Source organism: Labeo rohita, chromosome 16, assembly GCF_022985175.1.
Source record: "Labeo rohita strain BAU-BD-2019 chromosome 16, IGBB_LRoh.1.0, whole genome shotgun sequence".
NCBI lineage: Eukaryota > Metazoa > Chordata > Actinopteri > Cypriniformes > Cyprinidae > Labeo > Labeo rohita.
In genome coordinates, this window is record NC_066884.1 from 7673146 (window position 1) to 7693065 (window position 19920).

The 19920-nt window shown below is 38.8% G+C and overlaps 1 protein-coding gene across 1 annotated transcript; it reads left to right on the forward strand.

Annotated features, from left to right (window-relative positions):
• The first annotated feature begins 57 nt into the window (after positions 1-57).
• Positions 58-15686, forward strand: LOC127179081 (ankyrin repeat domain-containing protein 34A). Its single transcript, XM_051132349.1, has 2 exons — positions 58-395; positions 10675-15686. Exon 2 carries the CDS (start codon positions 10774-10776, stop codon positions 12346-12348), a length of 1575 nt encoding a protein of 524 aa, XP_050988306.1. The 5' UTR covers positions 58-395; positions 10675-10773; the 3' UTR covers positions 12349-15686.
• Positions 15687-19920: the final 4234 nt, after the last annotated feature.

Consider the following 19920-nt stretch of genomic DNA (forward strand, 5'->3'; position numbering starts at 1 on the left):
CTTGTTAGAAACAAAACACCGTTGCACACGCATGCAGGGGTGCATTAAAAAAAAAATCAGGCAATGGTACAATGATAAACTTGAAATGATCAAAGAATTAAAAATAATTGAATAAGTTTCCCCCTAGTGGAAAGCAGAGATGTGCATGTGAACACTCAGTCAGTCAGTCAGTCAGTGGTTTGCTCGGTGAAGCTGGACCTCAGCGAGTCTGTGCGTGATCGTGGGAGCCTCGCATCAGCTCACTGCCCACTCCACGCCCCCGCAGAGTCTCCCAAACTCTCGGTCGCAGGAGGAGAGATGATGTGGGGGATGTAAGACACGGGGATCAGCAGACAGCAGCTGGATTCTCGGGCTAAAATCAGCCGCTCTGATGGAGTGAAGACAGCGGATACACGGTGAGACTCTCTAGTCTGCAAATGTTGCTTTCAAAATGCTCTTCATGTGTAGGATAACATTTATTATTATTTAATTTTAATTTTCTGTTAATCTCAGCTGAGCACGGTCGTAATTAAGCAGGCTTAAGTCCTTTATATTGCAGCGATGTCTTAACATTCCCTTGCACTGTCTTCCTTCTTATTATTACACACATCAAACCACTTTCATATAGCAATTTTCGAGTCGTCCTATGTTGTGTAGCATGCAAACGGCTCATTTTCTAATCAGAAATGGTAGCTGGCTGCTCATTTGGTGTGAGTTGTTGAAGCTAAATGTTTATGCAAATGTTTTATTGGAGGAACGGTGTGCATGTGGTTGCAGCTGTTCGTAAGGCTTTATGAACGTTCGTTGCGAATTGCACTGCAATTCGGATTCTCAGTCTCACTAAATGTCTGCTGGCATTTCCTTAAAAAGGTCACTGAAGATTGCATTGGATATCTGAAGGAGAAGGTTTAAGATTTGTAAGGTCTCCAACTGTGAGGTTTAATCTCTCACTTCACAAAAACTTAAAATATGAGCGTTTATGTGGCGATTGGTGCACGTTTGCTCTAACAGAGACTTGAAGTGTGCGTCTGCTGTTTGGAAGTTCATTTGTGGACACTGAAGCTTTGCGTCAGGCGGAGAGCTGACGTGAATAGACACCAAATTTGATGCTTCAAGACTAAAAATAGTCCTGAGCTGAAGATATTTGCAGCTGGCGGTGTGAATCGAGTCTGTAACGCATCAAAATCGGCAATTGCTCCGTTTTGCGAATGGCGTTCAGCACCGCGGACAGCGACACATAATCAGCATTTACTCGTTTGATTTGAGTAATATTTCCACTTGAACAATCAAAACATGAGAAATGTTGGCGTTTGGTATCTTACCTGGTTATATTAGAAGAAAATAATACCATTGTATTGGAATGTGCACGCTATTGCCAAGGTTTTTGAACGTAGCATCGGCAATACCATGTTTTTGGACATGTACCATGGTAATATTGGAGTTTATTGAAGCACTATGTATATACCATGCCACATATGTTCTTTTAGTATATAAAGTATGCAGAAGAATCTCACTTAAAATTAAAATTAAATATTTCACTCCAGGAGAATTAAGGCTATTTTTAGAACAATTAGGATTATTGATTGATTTTTTTTTGACAGTACATTTTGCACCCCACTTCTCGTTATTATAATATAAAATACTTAGTTATTACTGCCATGTAAAAATGTTAAGTATTTATTCATCATGCTAGCAGATTTGTTGCATGATTTTTTTTTAAATAAAATAATTGAAGCTTTAAAAAAAAGCATTGTATAACATAATTTTTACTATATGACAGTAAAATGCTATTTTACAGTAATGACAGTAATGCAGAAAATGTATCATTTTTAGCTATTTATTCATAATGCTAGAAGATTATTTGTTGCATTATCTTAAATATTTTATTAAAATAATTTTACAGTGCTATTTTACAGTAATGAGAAAGTAATATGTCAAGGAAAAGTAATTGCAATATTTATTTATAATGCTAGTAGATTATTTGTTGCCTTAACTTTAATTTTTTTTAAAAAGTACTTTGAAAAAAGCTTTGTGTAACTATTTTTCTGTACAACAGTAAAAAAGCTGTTTTACAGTAATGAGAAATGTCAAAGAAAAATTTTTAAGATACTTATTCATAATGCTAGTAGATTATTTGTTGCATTCTTTAATTGGTTTTAAAATATAGCTTTTTTTCTTTAAAAAATACATTGTATAACATTATTTTTTTTTTACTGTAAGACTGCATAAATACTATCTTACAGTAATGAAAAAGTAATTGGAACTGTAAGAGTGACATAATTAGATGCACTGAATTAATTTGTCCTAAAAACAGTATCAAAATGGAAAAAACAAACGCAGTGATCATAAACACAAGACGTATCCCATATACTGGACAGTATATAAATCATAAGATTTCTGCGTTGATCACATGAAGCCGCTTTCCTGTCTGCATAAAACCATATTTTATTTCTGGCATCTGCAGTTCGAGGGCAGAGAGAATGCATTGGTATGCGGTTGTGTGCAGTTATGAGAAAGGGGACGCGCAGATTGCTCTCGAATTGAGGTGAATTCATTCTCAGCTCTGTAAATCACTGAACACTCGGTCTAGTCGAGTCAAGTGGTTTTGTTGTCATTCATCTCATTACAGACCAAGTGTAGGAGAAAAACGAACTTGGCACGACATGTGCGGCGTCGAAACCGTCAGCAAGACCTAAACATGCCATAGTAAACAATACGGAGTAAACACACAGCAGTGTCAGGAACGCTTAGGACATTTAATATGAAGCAGATAATCTCATTGCCCCTCCGCAGGACGGTTTTCTTTGAAGTTGCCAATATGAGTGATGAATTGCCTCAGCGGTTCTGAAGCGACTGGGTCAAAGGGTCATCGGTGCACCGCTGATGGATGCTGTTCTCTCAGCTGCTGTAAAAGTGATTGCACCTGCCTCGATCCGTGTGATCTAATGAGGCAAACAGCAGCTCTTGGTGGGGCGATAACGCTTGACTGCGCAGCCCCTTATGGTCACGGGCCCCCTCGCGCAACCTCAGATGCAGCCTTGAGTCACACACACACTGCTGTTACATAAAACAGAAAGCCAGGGGGTGGGGGCTCTCAGAGGCATGAGAATGAAGACATGATATTCATTTCCATCATCTGTCGGGAGAGCATAAAGAATTAGATACGATTTGTCCCGACAAGACGGCGCGGTACGTCGCCTCCCTCCTCCGACGTGCTGCTGAAACTCAGACCCTCTGCAAGTGCTCTTCAGCGTGCTGCAAAATTGGCAAGTTTATTTTGGTCATGTTCAACAGCTCTCCACTACGCTGATCCGTACACACTCGAAGATCCGTGGGGAATGCTGGAAGAGCAAAGGCTTTGTTCAGATGGCACATAAATCCGATTTATCTATCAGATTCAATCTTGAGAGCTGTCTGGTTGTCTGCCACTTTTCAAGTGATTAAAATTGGATGCGTTTGTTCAGCAAAGTCAATATCTGATATATTTACACATACACCGAATATTGACGGGTCATCCTGACATCCTTCAATGCATAATGGATGCAAGAGAAAATGAGTTAAGTCAGGTCGCCTATTCTGTAGCGCTTTATACATAGATTGTGTCAAAGCAGCTTCACAGTGATAAACAGTGAAATAACAGAATCAATTATGGAAGCTCATAGGGGTGCGCCATAAATCATATCAATCAATAAATCACATTTTAAGCTTCTTTCAGTTTAATAAGCATAATTGTCTGCAATATTTGCGCACTGGTTATTTATCCTGAGTGAATTCGGACACAGTTGTAGACAAGCAGACAGTATGAAGAACCTTTAAAGGGATAGTTCACTAAAAAAATGCAAATTCTGTCATCACTCACCCTCAAACCTGTAAGACCTTTGTTCATTTTCAGAACACAAATGAAGATATTTTTGATGAAATCCAAGAGCATTCTGACCCTGTATAGACAGCAACGCATGGTGCATTTTAACAATGTCCTTACTACCTTTCTGGGCCTTGAATGTTTCAGTTGCATTGCTGTCTATGCAGGGTCTGAAAGCTCTCGGATTTTATCAAAAATATCTTAATTTGTGTTATGAAGATGAACGAAGATCTTACAAGTTTGGAATGACATAAGGGTGAGTAATTAATGACAGAATTTTCAAATTTGGGTGAACTAACCTGTTAAGATCAATGGGATATATTCATAAATGCAGTTATGCCTTAAAGTTCAAGATATTGGTGCAAAAAAAAATGCCCCTTTGTCTCATATTTATATACATCATATATCACAAAGGCAGCAAGAGCAATATGACATGAGTGCTGATTTTGTCCCGATCTATCCACAAGCTTAAATGTGATTTTATACAACAGTTCAGTAAATAATTTGTTGATATTGTGCTATATTTTTAACACAATGTGTTTTTGCTCAGTTTTGCAGAGAACATATTAACTTTAATGCGCATCTCTGAGAAACACAGCAGTGTTTAGTTTCTGAATTAATTTTGTTTTGAACGAATTGTGTGAATCAATGATTCAAATGCCCATTCATAAAGATTTACTTCCATTTACTTCATTCCTGAATGAATCAGCCATTTGAACGAATCGAATCGAATGAGTGAATGACTCATTAAGACATTTACCGCCACCTGCTGGCAGATTTCATTTATTTAGAGTACCATTCATTTAAAAATGATAATAATAATAATAGTAATAATAAAAATAAAAACATTAAAGGGATGGTTTATTCAAAAAATTTAAATTCTGTCAGTTTACTTACCCTCATGTTGTTTCAAACCTTTCTTTTGTGGAACATGAAAGAAGCTATTTTGAAGACTGTTGGTAATAAAGCTGTTACTTTAATTATAGGAACAAAAAATACTGTTTCTCAAATGATCTTTTATGCTCTATAGTTTACATTAGGCCGTTGCAGCCTAAATGGTTATGCGTAATAAATTTTATGTTGAATCATAATATTTCTTTCTAAAGCTATAATTTGTAATGTCTACTTGATACTTTCTCATTTAACACAAAAATAGCTTTAAATAGTATTTTGTGGGTATTTTCACAGTCAAATTTATCTTGCGATTAATTAGTTCTTAAATCTTTATTTGGTTTGGATTAGGTCTAAAATCACAATTTCGGTTGTTTTTTTGTGCTGTTTAGGCTACAAAAATAAGAGATTTGAAGTTCGAAATGCTTGCTTGTCTGAACAAAGCCACAGAAATGTTGACATGATTGAAAGATGATGACAGTTGTTTGTCCACCTGTATGAATTGAAAGAGTGGAAAAAGTAAGTACGACATCTTCAGTGTGTCATTTGTGACATAACATCCATTTTGGAGTTACACAACTGAAGAATCAGACTTCTGTTATGTTTTTTATTTTTCAAGCAATTCTTGTTCTGTTTAGCATCAAGACTTTATTTTAAAGTTCTTTTGTGCTTGTTTTGTGGGGTCAAAGACACAACTGATCAAATTTATACCTTCGATGCAACATAAGTCACTTTGTGAAAAGCATCTGGCGAATGTAATGTTCACAAACCCTCCCTGAATTGTACCAGGTGTTGCTTGTTTAATCAGTCTGTGTATAAATAACCCTTGTGGTTCTAGACAAGTATCTATAAAGTATGCAAATTAGACTAGAAAACAATTTATTATTTAGAAAACACAGATGCTGGTGCAAAATTGCAGTAGCTGCATGTACATGCATATCTATATGCATCTTTTACGCATATATCAGTACATATCAGCTCTGCTTTAAAACCTGGAAGGCTGTCTGTAAATTTTTTGGGTCTGGCTTCCGGTCTCATCTGCTTCAAGCTATTTTTAGCTGTACAAAACAGCTCGTTTTGCTGCTTGATATTGCAAATTGGTGTCTTACCATATTATTTTAATTATGAACACACTGGTTTGTAGTGCAGACAGTTACTGTTAATTCCCTATAGCGGTTAATGAACCGTAAGTCTCACCCATAGCCTTACTTCTGCGTTCTTAACTGAAATGAAACTCTCAGAATAAACTGCACTTTGCTTCTTAATATCGTGACACATTGTGAGTTTCACTGTGTGACTGAATACTTGACCAAAGTCAAGGGAAACATGAGGAATGTTTTTACACAGACTTATAATTAAGCAAAGGACACCTGTGAATTATGGTCACAGACAAGAGCAATAGAATTAAGCTTCACAATAAAGGTCCTGACATTAACATTTACATTCCTGCATTTAGCAGACGCTTTTATCCAAAGCGACTTACAATATGGAGCCTAAGCAATTTGTCACAGAGCCTTTAGTTCACTTCCAGAATAAAAATTTCCTGATAATATAAGTTTTTTGAGGAAAACATTCCAGGATTTTTCTTTATATAGTGGACTTCAATGGGGATCAGTGGGTTGAAGGTCCAAATTGCAGTTTCAATGCAGCTTCAAAGAGCCCCCAGCCGAGGAATAAGGGTCTTATCTTGTGAAACGATTGGTCATTTAAATAATAATAATAATAATAATAATAATTTAAATACTTACCCACAAATGCTCATCTTGCACTAGTATGACTTCATGCATTATGTAGTTACGTTAAAAAGGTCATGCATGATGTGGGCGGAAGTACTGACCCAGTGTTTACAAAGCCAACGTGCAAAGAAAGTCAAACGCCCTTTACAAAAAAAGTAAAACAACAATGTTGGACGAGTTTTTTGCCCTATCCTCCCTTTTTGAACCGTAGTAGTTATATATATGAAGAGCTTAATGCATGTGATTTTTCCAACGCAATTATGTAATGCATGAAGAGCTAGTGCAAGATGAGCATTTGTGGTTAAAAATAGAAAAGCTTTCCATTTTTAGTACATTGTTGTCATGTAAGAGCACTGATTTTATTTTTCCACCTTTTTCCTTTTTCCCCCTTTAATTCTCACTGGAGCGTTTAAAACAGCCTGGTCACAATGCACATGTCAGGTCAAGATACATGTAAGAAGGCCTGTGGGTTTCAGCAGGCTGATCTCCTGAGAGACGATGCCTGCCACATCTCTCCAGTGAGTCTATCATGAAGATGAGTCATCCATGCTGCCCGGTGTGTGTGAGACAGGAGATTAACCTCACCGTCTCGAATCCCGGAGACCCCAGTCTCTTAAAGACGGATTTTTTTGGCGGTTACGCTTTCAAAGAACAGTTCTTTTCTTCCTGTTCCTCTCCACCTCTCATAATCAGTAGGCAAAAAACAGCATTCCTCTTGCTTTCCTGAGCTGAGCTGGCTCGGAAATCACAGAGAATTCCTTAAGAAGGCAGGCAGGAGGAACAGCTCGGGGTCTGTGGGTGTGTTGGTGTGATGCAGGAGGATGTGAATTCTGTACAGCTTGTACACACTCTTGACGTTCACAATGTTCTTCATATTGCCAGAGATAGGCTTAGAGAGCAGCGGGACCTCTTCTGGGGGGGTGGTTGATTTTGGGGATGGTTGTTGAAGCCAAGTTAAAATATAATGGAAAAATGGTTTATTTTTCCATCCTCAGGCTGTCTGTTTTAAGCTGCAGATCCTGGCATACGCAGATGAAATAGACAATGTTTAGTAAAGCAGCACAGGAATCATCGCTTCCTAGAGATTGAACATATGGTTAGCAAATTATACTATTATAAGTAGCATGGGTATATTTGTAGCAATAGCCAAAAATACATTGTATGGGTCAAAATGATCGATTTTTCTTTTATGCCAAAAATCATTAGGATATTAAGTAAAGACCATGTTCCATTAAGATATTTTGTAAATTTCCTACTATAAATATATCAAAACTTAATTTTTGATTAGTAATATGCATTGCTAAAAACTTCATTTCGACAGTTTTAAAGGTGATTTTTTTTAAAAGTATATTGATTTTTTTTTTTTTTTTTTTTTTTTTTTTTTTTTGCTCCCTCTGAAATAGTTGCATCTCAGCCAAATATTGTGCTAACCTAACAATAATTTAATTTGCATTATTTATTCAGCTTTCAGATAATGTTTAAATCTCAATTAAAAAAAAAAAATATATATATATTGGTTTTGTGGTTCAGGGTTACATACTATTAGAAAAAGCCAAGTTTTAAAATAACAGCTGTTTTTAATATATTAGTTATTTAATATCAATCAAAGTACAGTTAAAATTCAGTGTATATAAGGATGTTTATTTATTAGGCAATACATTTTATTATACACTTTAAATATATTACTGTTCATTCAGGTTTAGGGTTGGTAAAATGTTTTTTTTTTTTTTCATGTTGCAAAGAAGTCTCTTATGCTAACTAAGCTGCGTTTATTTGATCGAAAATAGTATTGAATTGTGTAAAAATTATTACGATTTTAACAATTGTTTTCTATTTTGAATATTTTTAAATTGAATTTTTTCATGTGATGCAAAGCTGAATTTTCAGCATCATTATTCCAGTCTCCAGTGTCACATGATCCTACAGAAATCATTCTAATATGCTGATTTGCTACTTAATAAATGCTTATTATTGCCAATGTTGAAAACAGTTGCTGTTTTATATATCTGTGGAAACAGTGATACATTTTTTAGGGTTCTTTTTTCAATTTAGTGCATCCTTGCTGAATAAAAGTATGAAAAAGTTTGACCCCAAACATTTGAATGGTAGTACATACAGTGTAGTGGGTTGTTATCTGTTATGTGTTGTCCTGTGGCAAGCATGGGTCCTGGGCTTTTTTTAGTCCTAGTACATCTCAGCATTCCGCTGCTTTATATCACCAGAGCTCAGGTGCAGCAGTGAGAGGAAGCCCACTAGGAATAAATCACACAAATTATAACTAGAAGAGTAAGAGTCTCACTGTCTTCAATTAATCAGACAGTGAAGGAATAAGAACATAAAAAAAAAAGAAAATCCAGTAGAACGTCTTACATTTGTCCTTGTGCATTTGACCTCAGGTAAGTCACTTAACATCACCAGCATGCATAGCTGACCCTCCATAACAACCTTTCATGACAATACATGATCGACCATGTAGTCAAACCAATTTAATCCTTCTTTCCTCCCCATTTGTGTAGCTCATTGATCAGTTTCTGTTTGAGAAAAGGCGGGGCTTCGTTCTCAGTGCCTGTATCAATATGCTATGTGACTTTGGGCTCATTGAATTTCAAATAGGTTCAAGCTGATTTCGATGGCTGTGGCATGTTAATAATGCTGTTATTGGACTGGTTGCTCTCTTGCCACATCTCCTGTCGCTCGCTCTAATCATCTTACAAAGATAGTTAGTGTAATGATCTGATTGCCTACGTTCTGTATAACTTGTGCATTGCATGATGTGAAGGTTTCTGATTAAGAGTGAATGTGCACCTGAAAGCATGGGATTTTTTTTTAGGTATGGAGTTTTTACTGGTTTTAAAATTATCATCTTTCACATTGTCACCAGCTTGCACTTTTGTCCAAAAAAACATCCTGTACTGTCAAGTTAAACATTGGAAATATGGTTCATTTGTTATACCTTGCAATGGCAAAACATAAGATAACAAATGAAACCATTTCGAACATAATTTTTGTGCCTGGTATCTGTGTGTAAGATGAATACATATCATAAATTATATGTACATGTGCAGAGCTGACTGAGCTTGTCACATGTCTCGATGCTCTTTGCACCACTCAGGAATTCAATTTTCTTTTCTTTACTGGACTGCCATTATCATCTCTCTCCTGCCTTCATTATAGAGAAGATGGAGAGAAAGACTGTGTTAAAGAGTACAGGGTTGTACAGAGTGTCAGCCCACAGGACACAGTGTTCAGAACACAATAAGAACACAATAAGGCTGTATGCATTAACTTTAGTTAAAGGGTTAGTTCGCCCAAAAATGAAAAATCTGTCATTAATTACTCACCCTTACGTTGTTCCAAACCCGTAAGACCTTTGTTCATCTTCGGAACACACATATATTTTTGATGAAATCTGAGAGCTTTCTGTCCCTACATAGATAGTAACACAAGTACCACGTTCAAGGTCCAGAAAGGTAGTAAGAACATCTAAAAAAAAGTCCATGTGACATCAGTGATTCAACCTTAAGTTTATGAAGCTACGAGAATACTTTTTACGTGCAAAGAAGATAAAAAGAGGTTTTGATAGGGTTCCAAGTCGTCTTTTATTGATCCGGATTACACAGACTATGCACGCTCATCGCAGAGACAAAACGAGCATTTGAGGTTAAGAAGTAAATAAATTGTCAATTTGTTTAAAAAATGACTGATCGTTTCACTAGATAAGATCCCTCTTCCTCGGCTGTGGTAATTTAGAGCCATTTGAAACTGCATTTTGAAAGTTCAAACTTGGGGGCACCATTAAAGTCCAAATACAAATACATATTCATATTCATTAAGGTCAGGCCAAAACTAACTTTTCAGCGCTAATTCTTTTTTTTTTCCTGTCCATTTTTCCATTTTACTTTGAAAGGAGAGTGGAGATGAGACACAAAGTGAGTGGGAGCGAGAGAGGGGGGGTGGGATCGGGTCCACAAGGCAGGATTCGATCTCGGGACACCCGAGGCACAACTGCACCATATGTCGGTGCACTCCCCACAAGGCTATTGGCGCCAACTTCAGCACTAATTCTTCACTTTGTGTCTTTAGTAAAACCTGACGCAAGCTGTTAGTAAAACTGGCCATTGGTGTCAGATCAGTGTCTGTGATTTTGCCAATATTCAAATGTCAAGCAACCCTCTGATAAACCACTTTTATTTGTTTTCATTTTAGGTTCACCAGAATCTGAGCCGGGATGTACCGACAGTGCTGAGCCCGGTGGAGGAGAGGGGTGGGGGATTCTGGGATTCTAGAGGTGGAGAGCGAGACATCATGGGTGATGGAGGGGCCTTGCACGCGGAGGGCAATGCCCTTCTGAAGGCGGTGTTCCAGGGCAAACTCCGCCTCGCTCGCCTCCTCCTGGAAGGCGGAGCCTATATCAATGAAGGAAATGAGCGAGGGGAGACGCCCGTCATAGCAGCCTGTCTGGCAGGATACGATGATCCGCAGACCCGGCAGAGAATGGTGCGGTACTTGCTTGAGAAGGGAGCAGACCCAAACATCCCTGACAAATCGGGTCGGACCGCCCTGATGCATGCATGTGCAGAACAGGCAGGCAAAGAGGTGGTGTCGCTGCTGCTGGAAAACGGCGCCGATCCCAGCTTGAAGGACTACTCTGGGGCCTCGGCACTTGTACACGCCATCAATAAAGGCGATAGGGAGACTCTCCAGGTTCTGCTGGATGCCTGCAAAGCCAAAGGTAAAGAGGTAATCATCATTACCACCGACACATCTCCCTCTGGCACTAAGAAGACCAAACAATACCTGAACTCCCCACCGTCTCCGGGTATAGTGGACAAGCTCTCCCCTGCTTGCATGTCTCCGTCTGAGGTGGAGATCCATACCTCTGGCTCTGCCCCCGGTGAAGAGGAGGAAGGTATTTTCAGCTTTGCTGTAACTTCAGCACTCCCACTACCCTCCAGCAGACCACAAGGGGAGAGGAGACCACCGCCCCGTAAGCTTCTGAAAAGACTGAACTCTGAGCCGTGGGGTCTGGTGGCTCCTTCCGTACTTGCTGAGAGAGTGGAGCGGATAGAGAGCGATTTAGCAGAGGAGGACAAGTTGGTCTCGGAGATGAATGGGATGACAGTTTCTGGTCCAGGCAGACCTCTCCTGTCACGAAGGCACAGTATAGAGACCCACGACCCATCCTCTCCGAAGCTGATGGACCGGTCCTGTTCGGAAGACTGTGCAGCACTGTGTGGCTCTTCTTGGGCGGATAAAGTCCATCAGCACCAGTCACTGTATCGCAGAAATACGGCCCCTGAGACTCAGGACAATGTGGCTCAGGCACCAACAGGAATCCGTGGTTTACCACACCCTAAACTCACCCGCATGGAACACTACGAGTCGGACACCCACCTGTGCCCTGCCTCCATCCCTGGATCTCCAGATTCTGGACGTGTCTCAGTGGAACGCCGCAAGTACAATGCCTCTCCCCTGTCGCTGCTCACCAGCTCTTCTCGAGAGTCTCTGGAGAGCATTCCCAACTCTGTGTCTCCTATCACAATTCGGCGGCGTCCAACAGGACTCTTGGAACGGCGGGGATCAGGCACTCTCCTTTTGGACCACATCTCCCACACAAGACCTGGGTTCCTTCCACCTCTCAACGTCAACCCTCAGCGACCCATTCCTGATATCCGTGCCAACGGAAAGCCCACTTCTCCTGTTCACTCAGGGAGCAAGATCCTACTGCCGGTCGCGCCGTCATCCCCAAAACGTGGACCAGACTTCAAGATGAAGAAGAAGCTGATGAGACGACACTCGATGCAGACGGAGCAGATGAAGCAACTTTCGACCTTCCGGGAAATCCTCACAGAAAAGGTGATGGAGATGAATGGAGATTGAGAGCAAGAAAGAAGGAAAATGAGAAAGAGTCAGTGCTGGCCGAGAGTTTCCTCACTGGGTTCATCTACATCTCTGAGGCAAACCTGCTCTGGTCCAGTTTAGATCTTTTAGAACTTAATACATCCATCAAACATATGCATTGTGGAGACAAAACCATTTTCAAATCCAGACAATGAGAGAGAAAATGAGTCACGGTCACTCAAGATCACAAAAGGGATCAGTTAGTCCAAATTCGGAGATAACATTCTAATGTTATTTGGGATTATTCCTTGATCATCAAAAGTGCGTGAAGATGGACCCATTAGTGTCAGTGGAAGTGCTTTTGGTGTTTGAATTTGCTGCAACCCTCAGATGAAACCTCATAGATTAGGTTTCTCTAAGTATTAGCGCTGTTATGGCTATCAGCCTTATTGTTGTGCACTGTCAGAAAAAAAATTGTACCAGAAATTGTACCTTTAGGGGCACAGCTTGTTGATGGGGTAGTACCCTTAAACTAGGGGTGTCCAAACTCGAGTTTAGCTCTAACTTGCCTCAACACACTTGCTTGGAAGTTTCTAGCATGCTTAGGAAGACCTTGATTAGCTGGTTCAGGTGTGTTTATTAGGATTGGAGCTAAAATCTGCAGGACAGTGGACACCCCTGCCTTAAAAGGACAAATTTGTAGCTTGTCTACCCCTGAAAGTTGCATATTTGTATGTTAGATAAGTAATATATACCTTTAATGTACTACTGTGCATCACTTAGGGGTAAATAAGGTACAAAGATGACCCAATAAAGCCTAAAGTATACTTCACTTTTTACACATACGCAAGGGACAGTGTACAGTATGCACACACCGAATGCGCACGTCCGATTTTTGTAACCAGTCGCACATGCGCATTGAATTTGTTTTACAATAATCAGTTGTTCCCCAAGATGGCAACATGTCCTGGGCCGATGTTTCACAGTAGAAAAATAAACAAAAGATACAGAACAACAACAACAAAAAAGCGGAGACTGCAACAACAACAGACGGCCACATTGACAAGCGCTTGTGAGTGAGAGTGTATGGGAAAGCCCAGCTTTGGTTCGAAGGAGTTAAAAAAATATTTGTAATCGGTCATAAATTCTGGGGAAGCTTAGAGTAGACACTGGACATGGATGAAGATTTCAAGAGTGCATGTGTCGACCGCCTGCGTTTGTGCGCAACATCAAATGGGGTGTACTTTGAAAGGCCACACGTTTGACTGAACGCATACGCTAGCGTACATATACAAAAAAAAAAACCCAAAGTATATTTTGGGCATAAGGGGACAAGCTGTTGTACCTCTAAATGTACAATTTTTGCACATCCTGTGGAATAATTGGGTTCATGCTCTTAATATTCCAGATAAAATGCACATCCCTCTGTTTTTCTTTGGTGACAACATCAAGTGTAGTTCAGAACTCTAAAATTAATTTCTATGGTCGTTACGGTACAACTAAATTGATTCAAGTAGTTTCGTTAAAATGTGAACTGAATTTGAAGTTGATCAATTACTTACTTGTAAATAATGGTTCTTAAGCCTTTTTGATTAATATGTATTTGTTTCAGCGTGTTTGTTTTGGACTGAAGGTTGGGAAATGCAGTCCTTGAAGGACTTTTAATTTGGCACTGGCAGGCTTCCATATTTTTTCCACAGGATGTAAAGTAGAGGAGTATCGGAGATGTCTGACTGCTGACTTTTCCATTAACAATCGATAGTTTCACATTTCTGAAAAACATTTTATTGCATTATGAAAGTGCAATAAAATATTACAGGAATGAATTAGCATAAAAACATTTTTTAAAAGCTATATAACTGAAAACATAATTGTACTTGTTAAAACATTCTGCATGATTCAGGGCTTTTGGATGGGTTGCTTATCTTTCTTAAACTCTTATAAGTGATACAAAATAAGTGAAGTGCAATTCTTGAAACTCAAAATCCCAAAGAAACTCTACAAAGCCCATCCAAAACCACACAGATCCACCCTGACCCGACTCAGCGTAGGGGAGAGAGAAACCCCTCGCCTAACGCACACTCCCTCTGGAGACACAGAGCACAGATATTGTGTACATACTGTACAGAGTACAATTGTGTCTCAAGCGTTTGAACGTGCAATATTCCGTGCTGCCTCAGCACTGGTTTCATATTATTATCGTGAATGTGAACAATCACTCGGACGTGCGTCTGTGGTTAACATGCTGCGGTAAATGGTTCAAGACGAGCTGGAAGCTCTGTTTACATTCAGAGGAGGAAATCTCTGCACAAAATACATGAGAATGAATTTCCCTAAAGAGCTGCAGTGCACAGTGTGTCCGTGTCAAACACATAGTTCAACTCAAGCTTATGATGTGAGTGAATTTAGTGCTTCTGCTTTGAGATGTTCTACACTTGATGTGAATTAAACTTAGTGTACTTGAAATGTATCATGAAAACAAAAAGAGGAATATTTTTTTATGCCTGTAGGGTTTTACTCTTGTTGTTTTTTTATTTTTACTGAAACAAATTTTAATGTTTAATACTGAATTGTTGGTGGTGCAATTTCACTTTGACGGTAGCTTTTGTGTTCCAGGGTGTTTGTAGGAAATAATATGTGAGCAGCCGGAGCTCAATGGCTACAGCAATCTTCCTGAAAACGATCGCGATAAAACCCAAACGTCGCCTGTTAAACCGACGGATCTCTGATTACCTAGCTCTTTGTTATCCTGATGCGATTAGGAGAATCTTGGCACTTTGCTGTGTATTCATTGATTTTTAACGATTCTCCTCTTTTCATTTAACACACAAAGGCGAGATAACCGTGAGTTTGATTTGTTTCTAAATATGTTTGTATCTATCTCCAATATTTCTGACCTGCTGTACAAAAACATCCATTTAAATGAGTTGAAATTGTGTTCAAGTGTACCTGAGAAGATGTTAATAGTGTAAAGGCTGTTTTAGGTGCTGTACACAATGGACCTCCGTCTGTGCTACACTGTCGTCGGGTAGTTTGAGCCCTCCATTCACATAGAAGGGTCACAGTTACACTCTCAGTGCATCATTTAATGGATTATGGATTAACTATTTCTTGTTATTTTGTATGTTTAGTGTGGTACACAGGTCAAATGTAGTAAACCAAATAATTTTAAAAAGTATTAAATTATTTAAAACTAAAATCGCTGTTGTGCTACTTGTCTGAGGCGATCATTTTCTTCATGAGCTTTTATCTGCTTTGAATAAATGCATGACTGAGCCACCAATTTATTTTATACCAGTTGTTCTCAGCTGGTATGTTCATGGTTTGTTCTAATAGGGTTGTTGACAGGAAATAAAAACGATGCTATATTGTGCTAAATGCTAAAGCATTTCATACATCATGGAGATACTAGATATTAGAGATACTCGGATTTAAACAGCAGCATTGATTGCATGGTTAATGTACTACTGAAAATGTTGTTCTGCTAATTTATGCTGTCTAAACCACAGAAAAAAACGTGCAAGCTGCTAAATTGTTTAGAGAAGGACTTAGGAACCAGGAAAGGGCACAGTATTTTGACAAACTAAAGTTAATAGGTGGTAAAGATATGTACGAGCAGTATTAATTAAGATATTAGCCTAATATTTCACCTACCTGACCAGAAATGAGAACAAACACAAATGTTGTCAAGATTCTTGCCCTGGAAATCCTGGTTCAGTTTGGCCACAAACGCCTTCCCTGGTGGAAAAAACCAGCATATGCTGGTAGGTATGTTTTGATGCTGGGATGCTAGTTAGGTATGTTTTGATGCTGGTTATGGTGGTTGTTAGCTGGTTTATGCTGGTCATGTAAACCAGCAAATGACCAACTTGAACCAGCATCAAAACATACCTGCCAGCATATGCTGGATTTTTCACCAGGGTTTTGTTCCTCAGACAGTTTTATGCACTCTTCTCCTTGATTTGTTATCAGTTTTGGCAGACTATAGTATTTCCAAATGTTTTTCCCAGTCTGACCGATTTTGGTCTAGCCAGCCCAAAACATGACAACAACTGACCATTTTCTGCAGCAATAATCAGCAAAATATGTGAGTTTCCCTTCAATTCAGTGGCATTGTTTCAGTGTTGTCGTTTAAAAATATACACATTATTTAGGCCAAAAGTGCTTTATAAATCTTATAGTTAGTACTTACTACAGTTACATCAAAAATTCTATCATGCTACCATGGGATGTGTTTTGTGTAAAGTTTTGTGTACATTTTTTTTGTAATTTTGACATTTCTGAATAGTTGTGTACACTCTAAACAAAATTTTGGTGTCATGGATGAGTGTGTAGTGGTGGATGGAAGGGTACTTTTTGTTTATATATATATAATTTATATATATATAATTTATATATATTACAATATATATATATATATATATATATATATATATATATATATTGTAATATATATACATATATATACAGAGATTCATTACAGTGGTAAGGAGAAAGAAAGATGTACAATGTACAGTCACCCTCTGCTAATATAACAGTGCATAGATATCTTAACACAAACACGTATCTAAAACAAGTTATAAATAATGCTGGTTCAAGTTTCCAGGATGCAAGACGCCAAGGCCAAAGTGGAGGAATTGAAAGACGATTGGCCGTGACAGGGAGTTGTTCTTTGTTGCTCTCCATGTCTTACTCCATGAACTGAAACAAAAACAAAACCAGTGATATTTGTCTAAATACATTACATGTACAGCAAATTTGACTGGTTATATGAACAAACATTTAGCCAGTCTTAGACTCTAATCTTACCATAAACCAGTCATGGAGCTGCATCTCCTCCAGGATGAGTCTCTGCTGCGGCTCACGCTCCAGACAATCGTGAATCATCTGGCAGCATTCTGTTCAAAAACAATGAGAGAGATGTTTGATTATTAATTTATATGTTGCACCTTATATTTAGATTTCAAATTGCATACGTTCATATTTAGAATTGCAATTGTCCATCTTTGTTCTTTGATGAAGATATCACCTTGTGACAGCTCAGGTTTGGACCAGTCATTCTTACTGATCCTGTTCAGGTCTTCGTCATCCGGATAATAACGGCAGACCATCACAAACAGCAGGATACCTAATGACCAAACTGTCGCTGGCTTTGCGTGGTACCTGCTGTCGACATTAAACTCCGGTGGACAGAACATTTCTGTGCCTAAAGGCAGTTTTTGACAATAAATCCATTTCTAAGGCATTTACAGCAGGGTGTGGATTTAGCAAGCTAAACAACCCACTAGCAAATCATCAAATATACCATTGAAGGCCATGTAGGCGGAGTCCCTCATGAGCATGCCGCGTCCAAAGTCTATCAACTTGACCTCCAAAGTGTCCAGGTTCACCAGGAGGTTCTCCAGTTTGATATCCTGATGGAAGACGCCACGCTCATCGAAACCTTTGTCGGAGCTTCACAAAATTAAACATGCTCATGCTAGGCATGGGCCGCTCCAAGACCATGACGTAGTGGTGCGGGTCGTCCTGCCAGTCTAAGAGTTTGATTATCTGCGGGACGTTGGAGCCCATATTGGCCATGAGTGTCAGGCCGATCTCTATGGGGAGGCGTTTGGGATGACCAGGCTAAAAGAAAGAACATATGATGATTAATTGGAGATGCTTTCATGAATATTTTAGAAACTGAAAACAGTGACAGAGAAGTGATAATATACAGAGTGCAGGTTACTCACAACTATGATATATGGCATATCTGGTGTCTTGTCAGGAATTTTCACAGCCATCTGATCAACAAAACAAAGAAGTAACCATTAGAGACACAGAGATCATTCCAGTTATGAATACTGAACAGGTATGGAAAGTTTTGTTAAAACAGAGTAAGTAAAGATATGTAACCTTCAGGCCATCCATGCATTGAGTTCCTGCATGCACACAGCCGTAGCCTCCTTGACCCAGCTTCTGGCCGAATTCATATCACCAGAAAATGTGGCCTATTGAAAGATAAACAAATGTTGAGCATGATTTTATCATGCATTTTATAATTCAGATTAGAATTACATTTTCTAATTCTCTTATATGTGTTATACTTACTGTTGTCTGGCTCCTCAGCTTCATTATCTTCATTGGAGTTAACTGGATTGGGGACGTCCTGAGTTTGGAGGACGTCCTGCTCCAGCTGTTCCTCAGAAGCAGGGAGGACCTCAGAGACCGGAGTTTCTCCAAGATCAGGAATCTCTACATTTTGCAGTAGAGAAGTCTGATCTAAAGAAGGGAATACCAATAATATGAATGAAATATTACATACTTGAGTTGTTCCTCATTTAGGGGAATGTTTGAAAAACTGTGAATGTGAGAATGTGTGTGTATAATGTTTTAGATTGAGGCAGTAATCTTACCCTTGTCCAACTCTTCCACTTTATCATCTTTGGAGGAACTAACTGGAATGTGGAAGTCCTGATGTAGGAGGACGTCCTGCTCCACCTGTTCCGCTACAGCGGAGAGGACTTCAGAAGCTGGAGCTTCATGAAGATCATGGATTTCTACAATAGTGTTGTGTTGTAGAGAGGTCTGATCTAAAGTGGGGAATACCAATAATATGAATAAAATATTGCATAGTCAAATTATAAATCAATCAACCAAACAATGTAAATTGATTTTTTTTACTGGGAAAGTGAGAACTGCATTATGGCAGTAAATTTACCCTCGTCCAGCTCTTCCACTTTGTCCTCTTTAGCTGGAGTTTGGACGTCCTGATGTTGGAGGACGTCTGGCTCCAGCTGTTCTTCTACAGCAGGGAGGACTTCAGAGGTTGGAGGTTCTTGATGATCATGGAGCTCTACAATAGGATGGATGTCTTGTAGAGAAGTCAGATCTAAATAGGGAATGTTAATAACATAAACTGTTAGAAAACTTATTTAGATGGTGTAAATCTATTTTTGCTAAGTTTACACTCATTGTTATTTCTGTTGTAGCTTGAGCTGTTTAAGTACGTCAATGAAAGTGATTAATGTTTATTTGGCAACTAGCTGAAATGTACTTTTTAAAGTAAATTTGGTATCATTTCAGTTTACGTTTATTTCATATAAAGTAACGAAATGTTCTAATAGGCTAAAACATTAAAATTGACTTGATTTGTGATCTTTTAACTTTAAAATGTTTGGTGTTGTTAGATCAGGTCTCCACGCCAGACAATCAGGATCCAGCCCCGGACACCAGATCCCGTCAGAAATATATCAGTCTTTTGGTAACAGGACAACTAGTCAGCAAGCTGTAGTTACCCCAACCCCACTAACAAGCAGGTTTCTGTTAGTTATGAAGTTGATCGATGGAAGCCAGAAAAGAGCAGAAGCAGGAGACGAAGTGATAATGGTAAAAAAGTATAACAGAATTTATTGAACAGTTTTAGTTGCGCATGTTTCAATGTTCAAACTTCGTCTGGAGAGTACAGCTCAAAGAACAATGATATATCAAACGGATTCAACATCCCATAAACCTTGAATTTCCATAAACATCCCCGTTATCTATTTCTTAGACCAAACAATTCATGAAACCCCGCAATCATGGAACTGAACAATAATGAAAATGCATAAGCAAGGAAAATAATAAGAAATA